This window comes from Clarias gariepinus, chromosome 21 (genome assembly GCF_024256425.1).
Source record: "Clarias gariepinus isolate MV-2021 ecotype Netherlands chromosome 21, CGAR_prim_01v2, whole genome shotgun sequence".
NCBI classification, from domain to species: Eukaryota; Metazoa; Chordata; class Actinopteri; order Siluriformes; family Clariidae; genus Clarias; species Clarias gariepinus.
Window position 1 is genome coordinate 23,681,087 of NC_071120.1, and position 26,884 is coordinate 23,707,970.

The window sequence follows — 26,884 nt, forward strand, 5'->3', positions numbered from 1 at the left end:
GTGGCACCAGGTTCGATTCCCTGCCTCTGTGTGCATGGAATTTGCTTGTTCTCTCCGTGCTTGGTGGGTTTCCTTTGGGTACTTTGGTTTCCTCCCACAGTACCTGAAGGACATGCAGATTAGGCTAACTGACATTCCTAAATTGCCCATGGTGCGTGAATGAGTGTGATTGTGTGTGCCCTGCAGTGGATTGGCACCCTGTCCAGGATGTACTCCGCCTCGTGCCCCAAGTCTTCTGGGGTAGGCTCCTGGCCTCCGTGACCCTGTATTACAGGATAAAGTGGTATAGACGATGAGCGTGGAAGTCCATGGAAGACTAAAATGGATAACCCCAGAATTCTGTCTCTGATGAAGAAGAACCTATCACACAACATCTAAGTCAAAACACTGTCATTGTCTACAGTCAAGAGACAGCATTATGAAGTAAACACAGATGCTTCAGAACAAGGTGCAAACCACTGGTAATGCTCAAAAACAAAAAGACCAGATTACTCTTCGACAGAACAATTTGAGAGACTCTTTGGACTGATGAAATCAATATAAACTTGTACCAGAATGATGGGAAGAAAGAAGTATGGAGGAAAAAAAAGGAAGAGCTCATAATCCAAAGCATACCACATCATCTGTTAAACATGGTGTAGACAGTGTTACGGCATGGGCACGAATGTCTGCCAGTGGAATCGGATCAACTGTGTTTACTGATGAATTCTGAAGTATTTAGGACTATACGCTATGCTCAGATTCAGATTTTCACATATTTAAGACAAGAATGAAGACAAGAAAAACCCACAAACAAGTAGCAGCTGAAGGCAGCTGCAGTAAAGGCCTGGTAAAGCATCTCGAGCGAGGCACTTGTTTAAGTCCAAGTGTCCCAGACTTCATGTAGTTGGTACCGGCTAAGGACTTTCATCCAAGATTTAAAGACAATCCTTATGGTTGTGAATATGTCAGTGTGTTCCATTATTTATGACCCAAATTTGGACATGCGTGTATGAAAATAGCTGTAGTGCCACACTTTTGTCAAACGCCTTGAATTAAAGCTGAAAACCTTATCCTTCAATATTTCATTTCTAATTCAATGTAATGATGTACAAATGGCCAAAATTGTTGGCTTAAAAATATATGGACCTGACTATGTATGTGCACTCCGTTGAACTTTAAAATTAGTTTGTGTTGTTAACCCGGATCATGCTGATCTAGGATCATCCCCATCACCCTGTTTAGTAATCTTAAGGATTAGGAATTAAAAGGGCTAAATGGATGCAGCAGCCATGGCTACTAACACTACCGTTAATAATCCCAGTGTGCGGTTAGAGAACCCACGTGCTGGAGTTTACCTGGAAAACGGGAGAAGAAAGAATACCTCATTAGAGAGAGGTGACGAGGACGAGAAACTTTCCTCGAGGGATTGAGGAAAGGAGGAGCCCTAAGACACGATGGAGCTTTCAGAGAGAGAAAGTTTCCATGTGAAGATGGAAAACAGAAGGTGAGAAAACAGACAAAGATAACTACAGAGACAAATACTAAAATAAAAAAATATGAAAAAAAAAAAGTAAGTGTTTTTCTTTGTAGTGTAGGAGAGGCTGGAAGGTAAAATGGTATCTTAGACCACTAGATGGCAGTCACACATAAATGATTCAGATTCATGTACGGCGCTTCCCATGGTCTGATCATGATGGGTGGCCCTTTGGGTGGATTAAACATGGATTATGGCCCGAAATTACTGTTTTAGGTTGAGCTTGGTAACATCTTCATGTGTCTACATGATAAAATCTCCTAATGACTGACTACTAAGCATAATGTGAGGCACATAATCCAAGAAAGGGGTCAGAAAGAAATGTGAAACTGTGCGTCTCTGTTCCTGTGCGTGTCACTCAGTCAGTCTTACCTAATGTGGCAGTAAGTGCCATGACACCGTAGTAGGAGAAGGGCCCCGTCTCAAACTTCATATTCTCATTACCAGCCTCGACCTCCACACGACCCTGTGGATGGACAGACACACAAAGGTGTAATTGAGCATACTTTACATATTACATACATATACAGTACTGTGCAAAATTTTGGAGCCATCACTCATTCCTTCATATTTAGCTTTCAAAGAGACTGAGGTTTTAATATAGTATTGAGGAATGGTTCTCTTTTTGGTTGTTAAGCCACACAGTGACCTAATGTATGGATCAATCCAGCTTAAAGCACTTCTAATTAAAGGCATGGACCAATGAGAAACAGGTGCAGATGATGATGACAGATGATCAGACCGGTGATTAGCATACTGGTTATGCTGTGGGGTTAAAACAGACGAGAGGGGAAATGAGGTTGCTGTTGAGGTTGTTACATCCGATTTTTTTTCTTTTATCTTTTTTTTATGCACTTTGCAGCCTGTCACAGTAAAACATTTCTCTTAATTTCTTAAATTCTTGCAAGCATCATTTCATTGAATTTAATATGACAATTTTTTTTTACAATGTTTACAGTAAACTCAACCTTTACAATATACTGTATGTAAAATGTTTTTTTTTGACAGATAGACAAAAAAGGCTTGTTTTTCTCCCAAAAAACAAACAAACAAAAAAACACATAGGCCTGCAAAAAAAAGTTAACCCTAACCCATCATAATTCATTTTAATGCTGCTTTTAACTACGAAGTTTTTTTTTCTCCCTGCACTAGAATGCATTTAAACACTAAGGAAGGACTGTATTGGAAACATATCAATACTTTTAAGCCATTTTTATTATTGACAATACCTTCCTGTCTACTCAGCTAAAGAATCTGTAATCTTGCTCAACTTTTCTGTAGTTCCAGGCTGCACAGCCGACAATACCGCTCTCCTTAAACTTCTTAAAATCTTATAGAAGCTGGATGATTTCATTATTTGAAATGGCCAATCAAGAAGCAGAGAAAACATATCATACAAGCCTATAATTGTACAGAAATGTTTCTTCATGTTGTTATGGCGTTACACTAATGTTACTATAGTATAATCCTGACTTTTCCAGAAATGTTACTATTCCTACAGTATACCTGAAAACTATGTTTAACATTTGGTTGCATTACGTATGTTTCGCAATCAATGTGACAAAGCATTAAAATGACACCCGAACCGGTCAGGTTAGCCTACTGACGTGGCGTTTCACACTAGACTGCAAATATTTTACTTTTCTGCCCTTTTTTTTTTTTTTTAGAAAAACAAGACGATTTGGTGAGCATGTGAAGGCAGCATTAAATGATGGTTAAAGACAGATTGATCAGTGGATAGAGGAGAAAAACAGAAACAGACTTGAGGCTAAAACAGTTGCGAGTTGTGTGTGTGTGTGTGTGATTGATTCAGTGAGAAGGGAGCTTTAGCTGGGAATGTGAGAATGTAAGAACTGCAGCATCATCATAGCACAATTAATCTTTACTACTCTCTCTCTCTCTCTCTCTCTCTCTCTGTCTATCCGTAAATTCAGACCAGAGGAATTCTGAATAATAAGAATATAACCCTCCCCACCCGAGGCCTGTTTATCAACCATAAATCCTTCTCTTACTGACATGGACAAGCATATCAACTCCACCCAAGTCAACACCCTCATGCCAGAGATTGCAGAGTTTTTTCATTGCACTTTATCCGGCATTTGTCAGTTTTAATGTGTAACGTATTGAATTCTGTTTTCTGTATGCGAATCATTTATGAGAAATATCCTCGATCAGAGTCACTAGGACATTCTAGGTAAAACATTTAACATAGCACTAAAAGCCAAAGATCATTCCTGTCAATAATAAGCACACAGCAATGCAATGCCAAGACCGGTAACGACTCCGCTTCTCCAAAGGCCTCAGCTCCACAGGATATAAATAAATTACCCAGACGGTACAGTATACCGAGTAGTGTCATCGCCTCACAGCTCCAAAACTTTAATCCAAAGCTAAGGTTACATCCTGTGTGGAGTTCTTAATGTTCTCTTTACAATGCTATTTTTACATGAAAAAAGGACTTTCTAGTTTGATTTCTTCAAAATAACCCTCAATCATGACACTTAAATGTAATAATATTACGAATCACAAGTGATTTATGATTTGTATTTTCTATTGATTTAATGGCACATTTATATGCAACACATACTGTATTCAGTGATCGGTCAAAACATTAACACCAATAGCCAGGCAAATTTTATGGCAAAGCAAAATGGTGACAGGATCATGCGCATCCAAAGCTCACCCATGCCTGGGAGAACCAGGCATGTCCGATCCCCAAAAAAAGCCAATGCAGCATAAATCACAGAAAAAAATGTCAATGCTGACTACGATAGAAAGACACCCAGTGCACCACAGTCCACCATGAACGGGAACCAGTAGGCAAAAAAACGAAGACACCGACCCGGCCTTCCTGATTCCAATCCGATTGAGGACCCACGGGATGCTGCATACATGATCCACAGAGGCTCCAACCCACAGCACCCAAAGAATCAGCTGCTAACGTCCTGGTGCCAGACACCACAGTACACCACCAGAGGTCCTACAGAGCCACATCCCAAGTGGCCAGAGCCAACGAGAACCCAAAACCTTGATGGTTTTAATGTTTAATTATGTATACCCATAATTACAATAATAAATATACAGTGTATAGGTGTGAGGTCACACAAGTGGAAGGACCAGACAGCACTTTCCTCCAAGAGTTTTATGCCGTCCCCCAACGTTGCATGAGCAACTTAAAAAGATAATTTCGGGTGCCATCGGATATACAGTATACATAGCACGAGACAGTCTTCACCCTCCCTGGCTGCTAACTCAAGATTCATGGGTAACTTTATTATTCCCAAGAGGGGCGACTTGGTTCACAGCCAGCTGCAACATACAACATCAGACTAACAAAGCCAAATAAATATCAACACAATTTTATTTATAATGATAATAAGATAGAATAATAAAATCGTTAACTAAACCTAAAGCAACAGTTTTCAGGCCATGACCTTTTCAACCTGTTTGTTCTGCGTTATTGCGAAATATATCTAGGCACTGATGGTAGCAACGCAAATACGCACGGAAGGAAATTTGCTATGACTAAATCCAGGAGTAAGTGCAACAAAAACAAAAGAAAGAAGAAAGCTTCAATAAAGAATGACCACATTTTATTCTTTTAATTGTAACAGGAAACAAACTGTAAAAAAAACGACATGTAATGTAATGTAATTATCTGATGGAATAATCAAGAATGTCAAATATTTCTGATTTGATGATGTAATTAATTATGACATCATTTAAATGACAGGCAGTATAAGGCTGTGTGTTAGATGAGTTTTATGATGGGATGAATTACTGATCCCATAAGCCATGGGACAGATTTGCAGATTTGTGAATGATAAGATTTAGAATTATAAAAAGAAAAAAAAGAAAAAAATTGATTATTGTCCCTTTTGGCATTTTTTTTTCCTTTATGCTAAGGGGTCTGACAAAAATCAGCACGTGTAGACTGACATTTTAACTGTATGAATAATACAGTGTGTGTGTGTGTGTGTGTGTGTGTGTGTGAGAGAGAGAGAGAGAGAGAGAGAGAATATGTGGTGGCGTGTTACCTCGAGGCAACAGCAATCCTGAAATTAACTTCCCTCGACTGTCCATCATTCATATTTACAGGAAGCCAAGCTGGCAATAGTGAAACGTGGGAACAATTTGAATGTGTGTACAAGTGTGTTTGTTTAACCTTTATATCAGCATCATATTATTGCCATAAAAGTATTAATGAGGCAATTATCCTATTAGGGCAAGGCACTGAGTGTTAGTCAGTCTCTCACAGTCTCTCTGAATGCCAGTAAAGGTCACTACAGCAGCTTATTAAAACTCCTAAGAAGCACTGCTGTGAACTGCCGCTGTTAGGATCCTCAGCCCAGCACTCATCCTCCTCCTCCTCCTCCTCCTTATCCATTCTTTCGCCTTTCATCTAAAATCATTCATTTCTTCTCAAACCTGCTTATTAAGCCCCTTTCCACTTCTCCTTCCTCAATTCTCCTTTACTTTACTCCAGCATAAACATACCTTTCCTGCAGGAATAAAAAAAATTGCCAGATTCACGTTTTTTGGCACAGATGATTACGGTCCTGTTCATTTTCTGCACTTTATTTATACTCGCTTTCTCATTCAGCGTGTCAAAGGAAGAGGTCAGAGGAAGTAGCCAAAAATAGATGCTGCTTGGATCACTTTTCTCCTGCTGCGGCAAGGTTCGTTTCTGAACGGGAGCGGAGATGTGGTACACTCGGTCGGGAGTTTGAAAGGAAGCGAGGGAAAAGATGAGAGAGGTGCAGTTTGATGACTTGTGAGGATAAACGCCTGCAGCGTGTCCTTCAGTCACGGTGTCAACACGACTCCAAAACAAAGGCATTAATCTTTCATAAAGGTCACACACACACACACACACACACACACACACACACACACACACACTAATTGTGCTTCTTCAACTCCCTAGACAAAACTCAGTCAATTAGGACAGGGATACAAAACAGGAATTAGACTCTTTAAAATAATAATCCAGACACACTCGCTATAGAATTACAACTTAAACAAGACTTGTGCCTTGTGCTTCTTCACCCAAGATGCTTAACGAGTCTGTGTGTAATAACATACACACGTACTGATGTGATGATCAACACGGAGGGAGTCGAGAAAAACATTTAGACCGTCACGAATAAGTGAATATGTCGCTTAGTGCAAAGGTCACTTCACACACCAACGAGCAGCTAAATCACCCCCCAGACACACACACACAGACACACACACACAGATCTTTATTTATTTCTTAACTCTGGTTCAGATTTTAACTACCTCCGTAGTGGCGGATTTCAGCGCTTCTTTGTGGGACGCCCGGGTTTGGAATGTTTACATGTAAACAACCCAGCACCCCCCCCCCCCCCTCACCCGTCCTCCTCCTCCCCCAGGATCTAAATGGATCGCTCCATCTGTGAGGCCTGTAATTTTCTGCCAAGAGCAGACCACTATGACCACTTATGGGGGATGGGGCTTGGGGGCTAATGAGTATTTATAGTATTGACACAACAAAGCTGTGTTCAGTGTGTGAGAGATTGTGCAAGGACACACTCGAAAAAAAAATAGGTGCTTCTCAATAAATTAGATTATCGTTGAAAAGTTGATTTATTTCAGTAATGCAGTTTAAAAAATTTTACTCGTATATTATATAGATTCATTACACGCAGACTGATAGATAGTGCTTATTTCTTTTAATTTGGAAAATGATGTCTTAAATCCCAAAATTCAGTATCTCAGAAAAGTAGAATATTACTTAAGACCAATAGAAAAAAATTCTAAAACAGAAATGTTGGACAAGTATGAACATATACTGTACAGCACCTAATACTTGGTCAGAGCTCCCTTTGCATAAATTGCAGCAATGCAACAAAATGACTGGAGAGTTGCTCAGTGGGCCAAAGTCCTCTTTTCAGGTGAAAGTAAATTTTATATTTCATTTGGAAATCGTCTGGAGGAAGAAAGGAGAGGTACAGAATTTAAGCTGCTTGACGCAGTGTTGGCACAGTCAGTGGTGGTTTGGGGAGCCACGTCATCTGCTGGTGTTGGTCCACTGTGTTTACAGCACAGACATCTACCAGGAGGTTTTGTAACACTTTATGCTTCCCACTGCTGACCAGCTTTATAGAGATGCTGTTTTCATTTTCCAGCAGGACTTGGCACCTGCCCACACTGCCAATATATACTAATACCAGGTTTAAGGACCATGGGATCCCTGTGCTTGATTGGCCAGCAAACTTAACCATCTTAAACCCTGTAGAGAAGCTATGGAGTATTATAAAGAGGAGGATGCGTGACACCAGACCTAACAATCGACGCACGTTCGTAAGTCCAATTTGTTCATAAGTCTAACAAACTCTGTCTAGGCTATTCACCGTATATTACAATACTAGTATAATTGTACACTATTACAATTACAATACTGTTTAGAATCATGCCGATGCTTGAATAATTTATGCTAATAGAACGAGCAATGGCTGCCATCTTTTCACCTCCCATTTTTTCTTCATCGTTATAAATTGGCGGTTCTTTACAGTACCAGCTTCATCGCCGCTGCTTTTACGCTTTCTTCCAGACATCCTGAAATGCACGCTGTATGTGACGATGTACACCGGACATGTGATCTAACTTCCATGATTGAACATGCATAAATACTTGTTCATATCCTGAAAAGTTCATAACTTGAATGTTCGTATGTAGAGCAACTAGGTAAACTGTATTTAGTTTAGATTTATGAGTTGCTATTTTCATTACATACATACCTATACCCAAGAAATCCAGATCCTAGTAGTATGCAAAGTTCTCAATTTGCATACTGCAATCTGATTGGCTCTTGTGTTTTATGACCCAATAACCCCTTCACTTCTACATAAATTCATATCAGATTTTTTTATTTATACAACATCTATTAGTTTGCTTATTTAAAATGATTTCACATCGCTCCAAGCTCCGCTCATTCCTCTGAATGCATAAATATTATCACTTAGAAAGAAGCCATGTCTACAGGCAATGTCAGCATGGCTTAACAGCAACCGCAGCTGTTCTATGCCTAGCGGGGGGGGTTTTAATAGAGGAAATGCCCAACTGTCCTCTACCCATGCAGTTTGAGACTCAGGAAGAGAGGGCAAACGTTCCCTACAGATCACACAGACTCCTAATGGCTGTGCCATCTGACCCTCCCTGCCTACGCACATTAATCATTTTTCCGGCAGTTCATTTAAACGCATTTAACTTTAATAACCTGCATTAAAGGGATGCCACAATGTGTACATTTCACCTACTTACAAATTCCGCTTGCCTACACTGCAGTTGTACAAGCAACCTTTTGAACAAAAAGGAGACTGTACTATAGATTCCTTACATCTTAGAGTGGAAAATCATTGTGGGTCTCAATTATTATAGCAAAGAAATCGACGTTCCTGCGGTCCATCTGCTAGCTCCATCTGCTGATTAAGAGTGATCTCAGTATGTTTCCTTTTGACTGCCGAGCTAAAGAGTAACATTAACCCTTTTATCTGCTTACTGATTCCTATGGAGCAAGGCTCAGAAAGCTCTTCATGTCCCTGGCAGCCTTTAAATGATGTGAAATATACTTGACAGATTCAGCTACCAACACTAATGCTTGAGTCGTAACCAACGACCAAATACCAAATAACATTTGTCTGAATCTGATCTGAGTAAAGCTTCCTACAAGCTAGCGCAGGCCTAAGATCAGCAATGGTCCAACCAAAATCCCACGCCCAACCCCATCCCTTTAGTCAAGACGAACTTGTCAAGAAAATAGTCTCAGAAACTGCTAATCTTACCTTTAAAACCGTCCCTGGTAATAGAAATGAATAAATTAGTAAATAAGAGTGAAAATACCTGCAGTATGAGGACGAAGTAGTCGACAGGTTTGCCACGCACGTAGACGTAATGATGAGCTGACCGTTTGTCGTTCTCGTTAAATTTGATCTCCTGAATAACATCGGGGTGCCTCAAGATCCTCAACAGGACCTTCTCAGAGATCTGAGTTTGGTTGAATAAATTAACTTCTGGAAAGACATGGTGGAGGAGATAAAGACAGAGTGCTGGTTTAAAAAGCTGAAATATATTATACAACATAATCTACAATTTATGGACAAAAAGTGTTTGGCCAAACCTGTTAATTATTGAATTTAGGTATTTCAATCAATCAGGCCCCTTCTCCCCAGTGAAGGGCAATCTTAATGCTGCAGCACACCAAGACAAGACATCTTGGACAATGCTATGCTTCCAACTTTGTGGCAACAGTTTGGGGAAGGGCCTTTTCTATTCCAACATGACTGATCCCCAGTGCACAAAGCAAGGACTATAAAGACATGGTTTGGAAGAACTTGACCGGTTCTTGTACAGAGTACTGACCTCAACAACCTCAACAACCTTTGGGATGATCGAGATCAGAGATTGTGAACCAGGCCTTCTCACTGCCTGAGCTCATAAATTCTCTACAAAATAAATGGACATGGAAACACTCCAAAATCTTTTGGACACTATTTCAAGAAGATTGGAAGCTGTTATAGCTGCAAAATGGAGACCGACTGCATATTAAAGTTCATGTATTTGGATACATCGCAGGTTTGGCCAAAAACATTTGTCCATACACTACCGTTCAAAAGTTTTAGAACACTTTCTAGCTCCATGATGGTTCCTGATTTTTATTTCTTTCCACATTGTAAAGGAATGCTGAAGGCGTCCAAAAAATGCATTAATCTCCTTTAAACAGTTAATGGTGAGATGTTTCTGCTACTTATGCTCTGTAAAGACTTCAAAACGCCTCTAATCTGAGGTGCTGTTAATTGGTCATTTTTCAGGCTGATAACTCTAAATGAGCTTCTCGTCTGCGGCAGAGGTAGGTTTTGGTCTCGCCCTCCTGGGACGGCCTTCATGAGAGCCAGTTTCATTATGGTGCTTGACGGATTTTGCAAATGCACTTGACAATACTGTTCTTGCAAGAACTATTACAGAAAGGCTGACCTCTGTGTCTTAAAATAACAACTGTTGTTTTTCTTTTTGTTACGTAATTACCTAATCCCATATGTCTTATTTTATAGTTTTAAAATCCCCAGTTTTGTTGTAGAATGTAGAAAAAAAAATCACTAAACAAAAAAGAAGAAATTTGCAAGTGTTCTAAAACTTTTGAACTGTAGTGTATATCAACTTTAGCTACAGATGTTAACTGGGATGTTAACTCACAACCATCTAATCACTTAAACTGGATCGTACCTGCTTCCCCACAGATAACCATGTATATGTCAAGCTTAATGTCATGGGCAATCCTGCTTAATGGGATGGATCTTTTTTTTTTTTCCTCGTTTGTTTTTTTAACCTGACTCCTTAGTAAATCAGGATGTTGACCTCGCTCTCTTAAACCCCCCTTCTGACCACAAAAACGGTCTCCTACCCACGCTGCCTCCTACCTGCCTGCGCTCGTCCACTTTTCTCAGCACCATGACTCCATCTAATAGGCGGATTGTTACCAGCGGCAACCCACTAACCATCTGAACCTCAGCAGGATGTCGCTGCATGGGAGGATCTCATAAGGAGGGACCACAAATACCACAGCACCGCTGACTTCAAGCGCCTCCTGGAAACTATTTTCTGAGTTCAGGGTGCTTGTTTGTGCTTGAGGTCAGGTATTAGGTCTGTTAGGTCTGTAATTTTAGCTTTTGCAATAGTGACACTGCAGAAACTTACAACATGCAAATGAGGAAATGAATCACGGCACTGCTGTAATTGCAACTATAAATTAAACAGTTAATTCACGATGATGTTATCTTTAATTGTTTCACAAACATCATGTAGTTTGTAATTTAACTTAAGTAATATTATCGCCCACATTATTTCATGATTCTCTATTTCCCCACATTATTACTTAGATTAGAAACAAGGAAGGAAAAAAATAAATAAATAAAAATAAGGTAATGCAATCCGCTGTCCATTTACTTAGCCTGCAGTTACTAGAATTAGACAGATGTTAGATTGTTACCTGTGGCAAGGAATCTGTGGGCAGCCAACAGCAGCTGAGGAGAGATTTTAACTTTAGATTCGCTCTCGTGCTTAAAGGCAGAGAAGTCCCGCTTGTTTTTATTGGGCGCCACCTTTTTTCTGTTCCGATTGTCAGCTGGAATGAGACACAGACAAACACTCATGTAAATAATTATTTAGTCATATATAAATATATAGTCATCTGGAAGACGGAAATGCAAAGGAGACGTTGGACGTTCAGTTAATAGCACTAATGATAAATGTTTAAAGCTCATAAATAATTAAAATAATAATAATAATAATAATAACAATAATCATCATAATAATGCATTTTATTTATATAGGCGACTTTCTAGTCACCCAAGGTTGCCTTCCAGATTCATGTCTAGTACAAAGCCATAATCTTTCCTCCTGCCAATATTCCGCTCCACCCTCCAGTCCAGTAGGTGGCAGTATTTTCAACAATCGTTTATAAACTTAAAAGAAGTACACAAAATACTCAAGCAGAGCTTTTCCCAAACCTAAAATTACAACTCGATCAACAAATATGAAATGTTTTACTCATTATTCAAATATAGAGTCATTTAAATATAAAGTCATCCAACTGCCATGGCATTGTTTTACTACTTTAGTTTTTTTTTAAACGTAAATGTAATATATGGTAATTTATGGTAATAGTCATACCTAATTACAAAACTGAAAATAAAAATGTTCGTTTATTTGTTTAAATGACGTCTAGCAGGCCACCTACAGTACCATCGTGGCCTACCAGGGGACAGCGAACATCACTCTTCGTAAAAGATGCAAGATGTTTTTAATTTTCTGCAAAAGCTGTGGTGTTTTCAAAAAAAAAAAAGTAAATTTTTTACTATTTAAATTAAATTTTTTACTATTTAGACTATTACTGTAGAAAAAGATATATATTCTAGATATTTACAAAATTAAAAAAAAACGATACATCGATTTACATAACTGCAATAAGTGCAAGTTAACCGCACCTCTCTGGTGTCTATGATGCAGTAGGCTATTCAAGTCTGGATACAGTCTTTTGTGAAAAAACAATAAAACAGATTTTACTTTTCTCTTAAGATGGGTACTTACTGTAAAGGTCAGACTCATCCAGGATCTCTGATTTTATGATCTCTTCAATGACGTCCTCCAAAGTCACCAATCCCAGCACCTCGTAAAACGGATCGCCCTCGCCTTCATTATTCACCTTCTGAACGATAGCCAAATGGGACTTACCTGAAAAAAAAAATAAAATAAAAAAATACACAAATTGAGTAAATTTGCAAAACGTATTCAGTTTTAAAAGGTGTGTATGTTGGTTAAACGTAAAGAAGGGGTTTGTAATGTTTAGAGGCGTCTGTGGAGAATCCCTCTTCTCCTTGAACAACCACACTACCTCTGTTCTAACTTCATGCCCTTTATGCTTTTTCAAATGGAGACACAGGACTAAGCAGCTCTGCTTCAACTGGAGAGATTTACAGATGACGAAACGTAAACTGAAGCCTAAACCGAAGACACTTTCATTGTCAGATTCGTTAGCCGTTAGAAATCTGTTAAAAAATATTTCAACAAATGTAGCTGATAGAATGTGCCTTATTTTTTTAAATAATGAGATGATAAATTGTAATGTTATGGGGAGAAAAGCATGTTGTAGTATTAAGTTTGGATGCTTAGAGCACAGACAATGCCCAGTATTCACTACATAACTGAGTTATGTATCATGATACTTTTGTGTGGCAATTAATGCATCACCACTCCAGAATCTGTTTTTTTTTTTTTTTTTTTTTTAATTAATGAATTTTAATTGATATACATTTGCATTGATGGTGGTACGATGTTAATCCTGTAGGTGGTGCACTCCAAACTGTTTACACACTGGCAGGTGGCACAGCGTTTGTTTAGCATTGTAAAAAAACTTTTGAATCGGGATGCTTATAAATTCGTGACACAATATCGAATTGGCACATAGATATAAAGATGTATATGAAGTTTGGATATTGTGGCTTTCACTTTTGCAAAAAAGTCTTAAATCTAAATGCTTTTTAAAGCTTTTGCTGTCTTAAACAAGCAATTAAATAAAGAATTGAGCCATGTGGAAGCGGAAAGATCGCAAAACAGGGGCATGTCATTTACATTCAGACTGATAATACTAGGGTTAATCTCAAGACACAAAATCATACTGCTGCTTAAACTAATTTACTATAAATCATATCTGCAATGATGTACTACACTAACAGTGTGCAGGTATCTTTCAATAATCTTGCAACAAAAAAAAAGTTTAAATGAATTAGTGGTTGATTACATGACCGTATTTCACATAGTTCAGAATAATACTGATGCATGTCCCCAGAAACGGGGTGCATTTTTTCCAGGTTTGGAGCAACACCCTCTCAAAACATCTGTACGCATCCCTGATCACGTACAATGTAAATTGCAGAGACCAAGCCAAATATCAGCAACAAGAAAATATTACTATTGTAAAGAAAATATAATCTCCTTGTATAATAAAACAACTGTTAAAAAAATAAAAAAATCGCCACACCTGTACTGCCTGGAAAAACCTGTTTTTTGGATCTGAACACTTCTACCTCCACCCATATTTCCCTAAAAGACACGTACTTGGATACTGGTTTGCTGACTTAGCACTAAGTAACAAAATAGTAAATCATGAATTTGTTACAGTATCGTGAGGTGTGTTCAAGTCAAACAAGTTGTGATGAAACTTAAATTACATTTTTATTAAATTTATGGTGAAGGCAAAAAAAGGGTTGGGTGCCAAAACCCGGTGCCAGCATGGTACCTGTATACCCAGTATGTACTAGAACCGAATCAGAACACTAATTTTGGTTCCTTACTTCGGTGGCACTTAATGCCCGAGTGCTCAATTGAGATTATTTGTCCTCTGGACATAAAAAAACATCACCTTCGACCCACGTGAAAAAAAAAAAATTCCCCGGCCACAGTCAGACCAACCCTAGCAAAGTCAGCAAAGGTGTCGTATTTTGCCAGATAAGACAAATATAGTCATATTTCTGTAAAAGAATAGCTAAAATTTTAAGCTGGTTTGAAGCATACCAAGAATACCGACTACTTTGCTGCTATTGGTGTTAAATGATCATAATTAAATTAGGTAGGATGCAAATTTGTCGTTTTTTTTTTTTTTTACTTTTATTTATGCACATTTTTATTTAATTTCTTTAAAATATTATCCACCAGTTTTGTGGCGTTTTCTTCCGAAAAAAAATATTTTTTTACATTTACATTTAGGCATTTGGCAGACGCTCTTATCCAAAGTTTACATTATTGGATACATACTTACACTGGGTTAACTAGGTTAATAACTAAGTGCCATTAGTCCAACACAACTGGGAAGAGGTTTTGTTTTTGTTGTGTTCTTCCAGTCCAAGTACTGAGAGACAGATGCGTTTTGAGTCGTCGTTTAATCGGTTAAAGCACTAATACAGTTTTAAAAGTATCGATTTGGCACCTTAAAAAACCCAAATGATACAATACCTAGGCATAAATCTAATGACAAGCGCAGTTTGGTGATGAGATTCCTAGCTGCAGTAAAACAGTTCAACTGGGCAAAACGCTTTGAAGAAGTCCGTACATCCATGAATGACGATCCGGGCCGAGGGGGCTCGGAGCCCACTATAGTCATGGAGTGACTACCACTAGAGTGGAACGCGTTATCCCTGTAAATCGACGGATAGCTAATCGCCAGCTTGTGGAATAAAGGAGATGCCATTTCCACATAAAAGCAGTTCCTGGGAGGCCAGCGTTCAGACATGAAGCAGGCAATCCGATCGTGGCTCAAAACTTTTTACCTTGATGGCATCCAAGCACTAGTGAAACACTGGGATAAGTGCATTAGCGTAGTAGAGAATTATATCGAGAAATAAAGGGAGTTTTCACACTCAAAACGGTTCTGTTACAGTCGACCCCCGAAATTCGCTGAGGTTACGTCCCTAGAAAACTGGCGAATCGTAAAAAAAACTTGAAATTTGGACGTGGTCCAAAAAATGTCTATAAATACAAAAATTGTAAATTAAATTGTTATTAATAGTTTAGCATTAAAATGCTTGAAAAACTATATATTGCCACGAAAAAAAAAAAAGCATAAAAATAGAATATTTTTGCAGTTTCAAAAAAACACCAAGACACTACAGAAGTGCAGAGAGTACTGGTGTTGCTGCAGTAAGCTGCGATAGCAGATATTAAAGCAGTGTGTGGGCTGCTGGTAACAATTACCACCAAGTGTCTCATATTTCCTGTTCCCCTTTTTTTTTTGATTGTTTGTTTTTTGACAGATTCATTAAATCGTGTTATTAAAGACATTCATCAAACTGCTTTGATCACTTTAACAAAGCAGGCCCCAGAAATCCTAAATCAAACTGAATATATATATATGGATTCACCTTATTAGGTACAAATGAGTCCTGATGTAACTTGACACACACAGGGACTTCAGGCACGCTAAACACGCCATGTGAGAGAGAGAGAGAGAGAGCGAGAGAGAGAGAGAGAGAGAGAGAGAGAGAGAGGAAGAGAGCTTATACAGGATCAGGCTTCAGCCACTTTCTGTTTACTGAGTTCACAAAAACAGATTCTTCACAGGAGTTGATAAAAGCTGGTTCCGCCGGTTTAGGATCTCAAATCACATACCTCCTGAGGATAGGGGTTCCACGAGCATCTAAAGTGCTTATACTGGGAAATATCAAGCAGCTAGGGGATGATAAAATAAGGCTGGGTGTAATAAACTGTAGACTGTATGTGCTGGTTTAATCAGAGTGGAAGTCTTAAAGTGTCAGGGCTCGTAGGACATAACCAAGAGAACCAACATGGCTGGCAGTGGTGTCTCAAAAAAGTAACTGCTAATGAACAGTGGAATAAAATAGCAATCAATACAACAACCTCACAGGCCGTGTCTATGTCTGGGATGAGCAATCATATAACTAATGCATGAGAAAAGAAAACAAGGAAAAAAGTGCAAGAAAAAAAACTCTTTTCCTTGTACCGAGTAGACGGATAGAAAGGGCGTTTAATATTGGGATGCAAGTGAATACAAATGCATTATTTGGAAATTCATTCCAAAAACATTCCAAACAGACAGAAATAAAGCCGATACAAATTTTTTTTCTTTTAATTTTGTTACTTAAATTTGTTACTTAAACCTATTTAAAACCTTGAACAATGCATTAAAAAGTTGAGTCATGCCGAAAGGTTTATTTAAATTAAAGTGCTGTTAGGAATCTTGATTAAACTCATATCCAGCGTTTGTTGTTGGCTGTTAGCGAAGGATTTTTGGTTTCTACATTGCCTTGTCTAACTTAGAATAGTGTCGGCAATTATGGGTGCTTATTCAATTATAAAAGCCAAGGTTCCTTCCACCGTGCATTTGTTTTAAACTGTGGAGGAGCAGCCCGTATTTTCCGTGCATCACCTGACAAAATTGTTATTTCTAAACAAGCATAGCAAATAATTCGCTGTTTATGTATAGTTAAGATAGTAGAGAAACGGTTATGTTTCTCCACCTTAAATACAGTGTAAAATACCTGAACTGAGAGCCTGGTATGACAGAGCAACCAGTGATTGTTTTTATAGACTTACAATGACTGCATATTTAGAGATATGAATACTAACACACATGAAATTCAGACCATGGCTCAAGAAAAACATTGACCGGACATTCTTAAAGTTTTATTTAGTAACACTGATATAGAGGATTGCATCAGACTTACATAAAATGATGTAAGAGGTTGTTTTGTTTTTTACTGTCATGCACAAGTGAGCAATGAGAGAAAAATTTGGACAAAAAAAAGACAAATGTCTAGTAACAAAACAAAAAACAAAAAAAAGGACAGTATTCATTCTTGAGTGTTCAGATCATGCAGACAGTGCTGGCATTTCCCGGGTTGTTTTTCCAAGACAATAGCGTTATGCGTCATAAGAAAGCAAGTACACCTCAATGCCAGTGGCCACCACTAACATTACTATTATTTCTTGTTACTTATATGAATGCCCTTCAAAAATATTTCAATCAGAAGGAAGTTATTGGCGAACACTAATTTGACATTTGACCTTGCTCTGGCCCTCAGTCTGTTGGGATCAACTCCAAAATCCAACCGGTTCATTAATCCATATCTGCACTAACACCTAGCACAGATCTCAAGCATCTGCAAGGTAGATTGATGGCTTTGCTCCGTAAGTTACTGGACATCAAGTGTAAGTGTGTAAGTAAGTATGAAAAACAGGAAGTAAGCTATTGATGAAAAACTATTTCAAATATTTGGCCTTGATTGTATTTGGATCAAGTCCAAAATTCATCATGTTGTTATACTGTAGGTCAACATGAGTTTATCTACTTTTTACAGTGGTAACGTCTACAAACCTTCCACTACTTCTTTATGCAAGAGAATTTAAATCATTATAAAATCATTGTGGGGTCCTATTATTTTTTTTTAATATCCTTCATTTTCAAAAAAAAAAATCCTTTAAAAAAAAATTTCATGTCAGAGTTTCTAAGTGTCTTCATTCTGGAAGGAGTTTCCCAAAATGACAATTTTCAAGTTACCTAAAATGAAGTAGAAAACTTTGTTATTTAAGGATCTGTTTGTACATGTGGACAAGGCCTTAGGAAAAGAATCTGCTTTAGTTTTAATCCACTTCTATATTAATCTGAACACAATAAACCTATACAAGAACGTAAAGCCATTCAAGAAGACTGAATCTGTTAATCAACCTTTTTCTGAACTTTTGCAATGTTTAGCTCATGCGGTTACAAGTTAGAAGCTTACAGGGTAATGGTTACTGTGATGATCCGACATTTCAGATGTTCTAGGTTTCTTAGTCCCTCTGTACTTTATAAAAAAACACAAATGTTATTGTGTTATGAACAGGAGGCGTGTTTCCAACATATGACCCTTTTCAGGGACCGAGAACTTTAGTTGTAGCACCTGGAATGTTGTAGACGCAGCTGGAGAGAATGGGTGCTCTTCCAGAAACAGGGGAATCGTGGAGTTTGTTGTACTGAACGTTGCTGATCCCAAGAGTGAGGAGATTTTGAGAACCTTCGATTTAGGGTTTTTAAACATGGAAAAGAATTTCATGATCCTTGCTGACACTGTACTGTATTGGTGGCATTGGTGGAAGGTTTACCAGCTGTCTAAAGGCTTTAAGATTTGTAAGACTTTTTAGCTTTCCCTGAACGTGGTGCAAAGAAGTGACCAGAAATCTACTTCAACATCAAGTGTTGAGGATGGCTCGGTGCCTTAGTGCTTAGCACCATCACCTTGCACCTCCAGGGTCCAGGTTCAATTACCAACCGGGTTTGATTCCCGTCTCTCTGTGCATGGAGTTTGCATGTTTACCCTGTACTTGTTGGGTTTCCTCTGGGTACTCCGGTTTCCTCCCACAGTCCAAAAGCATGCAGATTAGGCTAGTTGGCGTTCCTGAATTGCCAATGATGTCTGAATGAGCGTGTTAGCGTGTGTATGCGAGTGTGCCCTGCGATGGATTGGCACCCCTGGTGTACCCTGCCTTGTGTCCCAAGTCTCCTAGGATAGTCTCCAGGCCCTCACAACCATGTATTCAGGATAAAACCTTATAGACGATGAGTGAGTGAGTGAGAGTGATCAAGTGTTGAGCAAACATAAGTCTATTTTCAATAAAAATCCAAATTTACATAATTTTTATTTATTACTTTTTCCCATATTTAGTATATCTAAATAAACCATAAAAACTATCTGTATTGAACAATTGGATTATTCTGAAAATACGTTTATTAGTCTAACGAAATTAGATTAGTGCGTGCGAATCAGCACCAGTTTATGGCAAAGCAGCTCCGGTTAAAGAGCTTTTAACATTTAACCTCTTTTCAAACCTCCATTGATTAACAATTAAACCCATCGAGAGTGAACACAAAGCTGTGAGAGGCACACACACAACTTGTGTCAAAGTACAGCCTAAGATGTTCAGCCATTAAGTTTTTCAGGCGTATAAACACAGAGGATTTATAAAATTCTAAAATTCTTCTTTTTTGACTTTTGGCAGTTTCCTTTCAGGGGACGCCACACCGAACCATCTGCCTCCATCTAACCCTATACTCTGCATCCTTTTCTCTCCCACTATGTCCATAAATCTCCAATCTCTCCTCTGAACACGTCCAAACCACCTCAATCTGGCCACTGTAACTTTATCTCAAAAACATCTAACATGGGTTGTCCCTCTGATGGACTTATTCTTGATCCTATCCATCATGGTCTCATGGACAAAAGAAAATAAAACACTAAAATGGTCTTTACGAAGTCCCACATGAAGTCTGGAAGGCCTGGTTAGAGTAGGGTTGGATGTTTCCAATTTGCAAATTCACTCAATTTGAATGGATGACTAAAATGTTTTTTAAGAGTGTCCGTGGTGAAAAGGGCTTATTCTCTAGCTGTAGCAATAGACCTATTTAATGCCATGTTACGTCACGGCCGCATCGCTATGGGCTCGAGCTGACTTTCAGCCATTGTAAACTCATTCCAAAGCCCTTACTTCATCTACACACACTCGCTCTTTTGTAAATCCAATGAGTCAGCCGTTTGAGAGTAACTGATGTGAGGACATGGGTATGCTCACGTGCGCACGTACACATGCAAAAGTTTCAAACAAGAACTCAGACTGACTCAAGTGACTCAGAGTATCCTCTCTGGCAATGTGGGTCTTTCTGTCGACATCCTTCCCTGCTGCAATGCAGGAACGATTCCTCTCTTCTACCGGAGCATGCTGACTATCTCTGCACTACACCACGTATATTTTTCCTGTACTGAAAAACATAACTGGAATATCTACATTTTTCCCAACACGAGTACAAGGATGCAAACGCGACCTGTATCATAGTACGTGCAGTGAAGCATGCAACCTATTCCCATCTGACATCATGTACACATCCCATGTACTGAAATAAATAAGAAGTTTCAAGGCTATAAAAGGATAGAAGGGGGTGCATACTCCAGGGTTGAAGATGCTGATGCCTGCACGTGAGGAAGTGTGTATGTTCTGATATAGGGTATGTGAGCAACTTTCTGGTCCAAGAAAAAGTATACATGCTACAGGAAGTCCTTCCATGGTCGTACAAGATGGGAATAAATACAAAAGTCACGGTCTTCACGGTCCCTAGTTGGACTACAGAGGTTCCTAAATAAACGAATGGATAGTAATTAGAAATGAGCATGCTCCAGTACAGGAAAAGCTTGCACGCGTGCAGCAATACACTGGATTTTAAAGAGTGCCCATGCCAAAGAATGGAAATGTGAGCATGCTCTAGCAAAGAAAAAAAAAATTACTGCATAAAAGCAATTTTATGTGATCGCTTGCAACAAAGCACGCGCACTTCCCCTGCCACAGTGTGTGATAAGTCCGCTGTTCCTAATGAGCCCCAGAATTTTACCATCTGTCTTTATATAGCTGGAGAAAACCCAATCACACTGATCACTGCATGTTTCAGCTACATCTCATTACAAACTAATTTCTCATATATGCATACACCAATTCTAAGCTTAAACATTACATAATGCACTATTTTTAAAGCCAGATGGCCTTTATGAAGTGTACAATACACATGGATAAAAAAAAAAACAAGCTTCGCCAACATCCTCTTTAGCACTTTATCACATACTGAGACAGTTGAATATTTATGAGGATGATGACGCAAATAAAATAAAAACTATATAGCACAAAATTGAGTTAATGTTTTGCAAAAGCCAGTTCGGGCTCATTAAATGGCAGTGAAAAGGTCAACTGGTGAACCATCTGACGTTTAATAAACGGCCGCATTTTATCATCAGGAAGTTACTTTTTAAAGGCACCGTGTGTGTGTGTGTGTGTGTGTGTGTGTTTTTTTTTGGGGGGGGGGGGGTTCAGTTCTTATACATCCCTTATGGAAAAAAAAGAAAAGAAATACAGCAAAATAAACTGAGTTTCTTACAAAATAGGAAGAGTCCCACGTTCTGACAAGTCATGTGACTAGCCAGGCAGAAAAATTATAACAAATATTACGTACAGTATTTTCCGCCTCACATCTGTCGCGTTTCTTTTCTACCCGTGTGGTCTTCCACATATATGAAATTGGGTAATTAAGTAACAACAACTACAACAGTCGTTGTTTTTTTAAGACACGAAGGTCAGCTGTGCTGGAACGGTTATTGCAAAAACAGTATCGTCAAGTGCATTTGCAAAACCCATCAAGCAACATGATGAAACTGGCTCTCTTTAAGACCATCCCAGGAAAGCTAAACTTACCTCTGCTGCTGAGTAGATGTTTATTTAAAAGTTTATCATTCAGGATATAGGCCTCATCATAACAGAGACAACACTGCTTAAAGTGGTAATTGACCTCCTAATGACCTTTGATCAGGGTCGTGTCTCCTCGCTTGAGTGCAGCTTTTGACACTATTAATGCTACAGTAGCTCAGGTCTTACTTGACTAATTGTTACCGGTTTGTAGATGATAACTATTTTATGTGTACTAAAGAGAAGTTTGGTTTTCCACAGGGTTCGGTTTTAGGCCCACTGCTATTTTATACATAAGTGGCAGACACATGTTAATATCAACTGTTCAGAGGAGATTATTGCATTGTGGATGCCTTTAGCATTGTTTTACAGTGTAGAAAGAAATTAAAATGAGGAAAGACCATGGAATTAGAAGGCGTGTCCAATCTGTTGTTCTTTATATGCTCCTGTGAAGACGTCACAACAGTGGACCATCCGATCCACACAACTACCTGGCACAGGTTTTAAACCGGGTAGCCTTCCTGACGCAACCCCGGCATTTTACCCAGACATGAGACCGAAACTGCATCCAGTGGCTGGGGTTCGGTCATTGGCTGGAAATCGAACCTGAGCCTTTCACTTGGCAGGTGAGAAACCAAACACTGAGCCAACAATGCCCTTAAAAACAAACCTAATAAATAATTAAACCAAGTAGTAAATTATAAAAGCTCCACCATCTTTAGAAATCAGGACAAAGCGTCCGCTCATGGATTTGTTACTCTTTCATGATATATATTACTTAATAATGGAAAAAGACAGTATTTTCCATACTTGTTATTTGGCTATACCATCATTTAAAGTGTTAAAAAATCTGTAATTTTTTTCTGTATCAATCTAGTCATTGAGCTCTTTTTGTTTGTGTACGTAGGTTCATCCAACCCTTATGTATGCATCTGACACAGTTTAAGGATTCGGAGCACATGCTCGCCACAAATCACATGCGCGTCCCCTGACAGCATGCTAACACTAACGTAGTGTCTGTGCATACGTGTGTGTGTGTTTGTGTGTATGTGTGTGTGGGGAGATATGACACGAGATCCGTCAGAGACAGGGGTTAAAACAGGACAGGCAACGATCATGTCCAAATATTCCCAGCACTTCTCTCTTTTACAGCTGTCCTTTTTCTAGCACGTCTCTCCTGTTACACGGATTAGTACACGATAAAGCTCGTGCTTTCTTTTTCTCTGCACAGTCAGCACAGGAAAGCAGAAAGAGGAAGAGCATGTTTGAGAAAACACTGCTATCAGACAGACACTCAAACCCCCACACATACTCAGAGAGAGAGAGAGAGAGAGAGAGAGAGAAAGAAAGAGAAAGAGAGTGAGAGAGAGAGACAGACTGATCCTGTTACACTCTAAGAGGCTTATGACATGATGGGCCTAAACGTGGAGCAAAAAGAATCCACTTAGCAGAGTTGAAACAACAAATGTCTGTGCCGGATCAGAGATGTTGGCCAACTCTGCGGCGGTTATGACGAAATTAAGGTTAATCTCTGTCTGTGCTGATGACGAATGGACATAGATGATGGTGATGATGATAAGGCGAATAGGAGAGAAAGACACTCTGCACAGAATAACAGCTTGAAAATTTAATAATGGATTATTTTGTAAAAACTGCCTGATAGCCAGGAAAGTCAGATTTTGTAAGCACTGCAAAATCAAAGCACTGTTTTTTGTGGGTTTTTTTAAGATAAAATCTAATTTTATTTATATAGCACTTTAAACAATCGTTGCAAATTACAGATTTAAAAAAAAAAGGGGGTAAATAAGTTCGAAATGTGTAAGAAAGTAAGGTCAGATTGTCCCTGACGAGCGATCTGATGGTGACGAGGATAAACTTCCTGAGATGGTGATGGAAAGAAACCTTGAGAGGAACCAGACACAACAGGGAGCCCATCCTCATTTGGACGATAACGGGAAGCAGGGATTGATCTGCAGCCATACTGTGTTTTAGGCGTTTGAACGTTTAGTATATCAGAAGAGGTGTTTAAGTTAATATGGAGACCAGTTTCATTACTGGAGGCTCAGGTACAAAATTAGAAAGATACACACTAAAAAAGGGTAAACGATCTAGTCAGTAACCTGCACTCTAACCTTTTCACATGTTTATAACATTATAATAATTTAGACAAATCGTGGCCGGGATGATGATGATGATCAGTGGAAAAGACACTCCCATTTAAAACAGGACAAAATTTAAATGCTGCACTATACAGGAGTTATCTTAAGCCTCCAAGCACAGACCCTGCAAGAAACAAGTAACAACCCAGAAAGTATCCGATCGAGCTTCAGATTGCTTCTCACCACACCGAGATCATAATCAGCACATGCCAAACAACAACGACGACTACACTTTCTGAATTCGGCAGGTCATTTCCTCATACACTCCTTAAGACGGGATCAGTCAGGATCCCTGGGAGAGATGATCGAGTGGGAAGGAGCGGCTTTCGTCCACCAGACAGCAACTAGAGGCGTAGGTCACATGTAGGCTGCTGTAAGTGTTTGGAAACGTTTCGATTTCGCTCGTCACTGCACATTACTTGGCCAATTGCCAAGGAGAAAAAGGTGCGCTCTTGCATAAAGGAAGCAAAGTGAGACATAGAGGCGAATTAAAGAAGAAGAAAGAAAAAAAACGTCAATGAAGCGATTTTTAAGCCACACAGACATTCTGTCCTAGAAAACAAAACACAACCTGATGAGAATATGAGACAAAGATTGCAGTTACACCAACAGTCTCGGGGTAAATATTGAAAATGCTCAAACGAGTTTTTCCCAGGACTGCGAGTCTGAGCCACAAACAGGACCTGAGGACCTGACACGAGCGAATGAACCGTCGCCTAGGAGAGGAACAACAAGAACATTCAGCTCGGCCACCGCAAAGCTCCTGCATTTCTGCATCACTTCACACAACTTCTATTTCAGCATGATTGATAATAACAATAATGATGATGATGATATAATAATTAATACATTACATTTATTCATTCACAGATTACTGCAAAGTCAAGGGGAATCGTTACAGGAGCTGACAGCAATAGAAGTGCTGATTTTATTATTATTATTATTATCAATATTATTATTATCATTAAACACCTCCACCAAGATTTAAATGAAGCTCGGCTTGACGAAAGCAGGTGTGAATGCTTTACTTTCATTTAGACATCATATTTTAAAAAATACATGGTCTCAAAGCAGCTTTAAAGAAATCAGAAATCCAGGTCCTGAGCTTAATTAAGTTAAGCTTAAACCCACGTTTAGTTTTCACCAGTGACCTCCGGGCCCAAAAAAAATCTCAAACACTACCAAGTCTAAGAATGTTTGGATTCCTGAAACACACTAGACACACACACAAAAACCCTTTTTCACTGCCGTATCAGTTCCTCTTTGCTTTGGTGCTTCAGAACTCAATCTAATTTTACTTCCCTAGCAAAAAAAAAAAAAAGATTTTTTAATTTTTAAGTCATTTTCTAGTATTGACTACACACGGAAAGACAAAAGCTAGCAAAAAAAAATTTTACCTTTCTTTTGGTTTTGGACCAAAAAGGTCCCATCATTTTATTTTATCTTTAACAAGTTAATCTAGAATTCACAAGTGCCCAAAGTGTTTTAATGCTCCTGCTGAAACACTCTCAGCCAATACATCTTTTAATAATTTAAACCCATTTTATTTCTCTTCTATTCCAAACCTGCTGTGTCCATGAAAATAAGCTATTCTTGAGCCACGCCCCTTTTCAGAGAACTACAGAGCTAATAAACAAGCTAGAGAAGGGGATCTTCTTATATGAGGTCACATTAGGAAGGAAATCAAATTCCCCTAGGCTTGTACAGTGGACACTATGCATGATCGCTTCATGCTCTTCCCTTCTTACCCCGACACGCCCATCACTCGGGAATAGGGTAAACCTGTACCCATCAGATCACATGACCCTTTTCCACTGTTCCACAATCTAATCTTTATGCTCTTACTAACAAAGTTTTTTTATGGACACACAGCTGTTTAGTCCAAATCCTGCGAGTTCCCATCACTCTCATCAAAATTTTTTTGTTTGTACAAACACGGTCTAAAAATTACTAAAAAGTTCATTTTTGCAGAGTGTATCCCTTTTAAGTGATTATATAAGCTACCATGCGTTATCCTAATGTAAGAACACATGGAGAGTTGCTAATGCACTAAAGCAAAAATCAATATTTTAAAAAAGGCCCATCATGCATACGGTAGTTACCCTATCTTGTGACAAAAAAAATAATAATGTTTTTGCTTGAGTTAATAAAGAGTAGAAAAGAAATCCCTAAGACAAAATTCTCTAAAAGTAACATACAATCTGCTCTGATTTGAGCGCAGAAGCTTCCGAGTGGCCAAGCTTCCATAAACGCATTTTTATGGCCAGTCTCCGGTTTGGCTTTTTCTCCAAACTCTGTGAAGAAATTAATCATAAACCCACGCATTACACACACTTAAACCAGTATGAAAACACTAGATGCAGTGCCGGTTCCCAAGCCCGGGTAAAGTGGGAGAGTTGTGTACCGTAGGTACGGGAACCTGGCGTAAAACCCATGCAAGTTGTGTGTGGACTGAAAGGTCCACTGTGTGCAATATTGTATCGGTATCATGTAAGGTATCATTCCTATCATTGTTTCGGATTCTCATCCCTAATGACCAGACGTGTTTGAGCTGATAGGAAGCTATGACAACTTAAATAAACACTCTTTACAACCATGGTGAGCACAAAAAAAAAGCCATCTTAGAATAAAACAGACAAACCATTGAAACAAAACACTTAGGTGTCTGGCCTAACAGCTGATGGAGCATATTGGGTTCCTCTCCTGGCATTGAAGGTCAGGAATCTGAGACTACAATGAGCACAGGCTCACCCAAACGGACCAGCGGGAGACAAGAACAAAAAGAGACCAGGCCATTTTTTTTTCCAGTTTTCAGCTGCCTGTATAATTAGGTACTTGGATATCGGCATAAATAAGCATGTGTACAGGTGTTCCTAATACTACTAAAAAAAATTATAATTATAAAGTGGTATGTACA

General features: G+C 38.9%; 1 protein-coding gene across 4 annotated transcripts in view; it reads right to left on the bottom strand.

The window, feature by feature from the left end:
- The window catches only part of LOC128509627 (metal transporter CNNM4), a 41,250-nt gene that overhangs the window by 11,357 nt on the left and 3,009 nt on the right, over positions 1–26,884 (bottom strand). The window contains exons 2-6 of one of the 4 annotated variants that reach the window (XM_053481436.1): positions 12,626–12,769; positions 11,526–11,660; positions 9,383–9,552; positions 1,889–1,982; positions 1,338–1,400 (exon numbers count right to left, since the gene is read on the bottom strand). In XM_053481436.1, coding sequence (XP_053337411.1) covers positions 1,338–1,400; positions 1,889–1,982; positions 9,383–9,552; positions 11,526–11,660; positions 12,626–12,769 — 606 coding nt within the window. Of the gene's footprint in view, positions 1–1,337; positions 1,443–1,888; positions 1,983–9,382; positions 9,553–11,525; positions 11,661–12,625; positions 12,770–26,884 lie in introns of all 4 variants that reach the window. The other 3 variants (XM_053481437.1, XM_053481435.1, XM_053481434.1) reach the window with 3 other exon arrangements.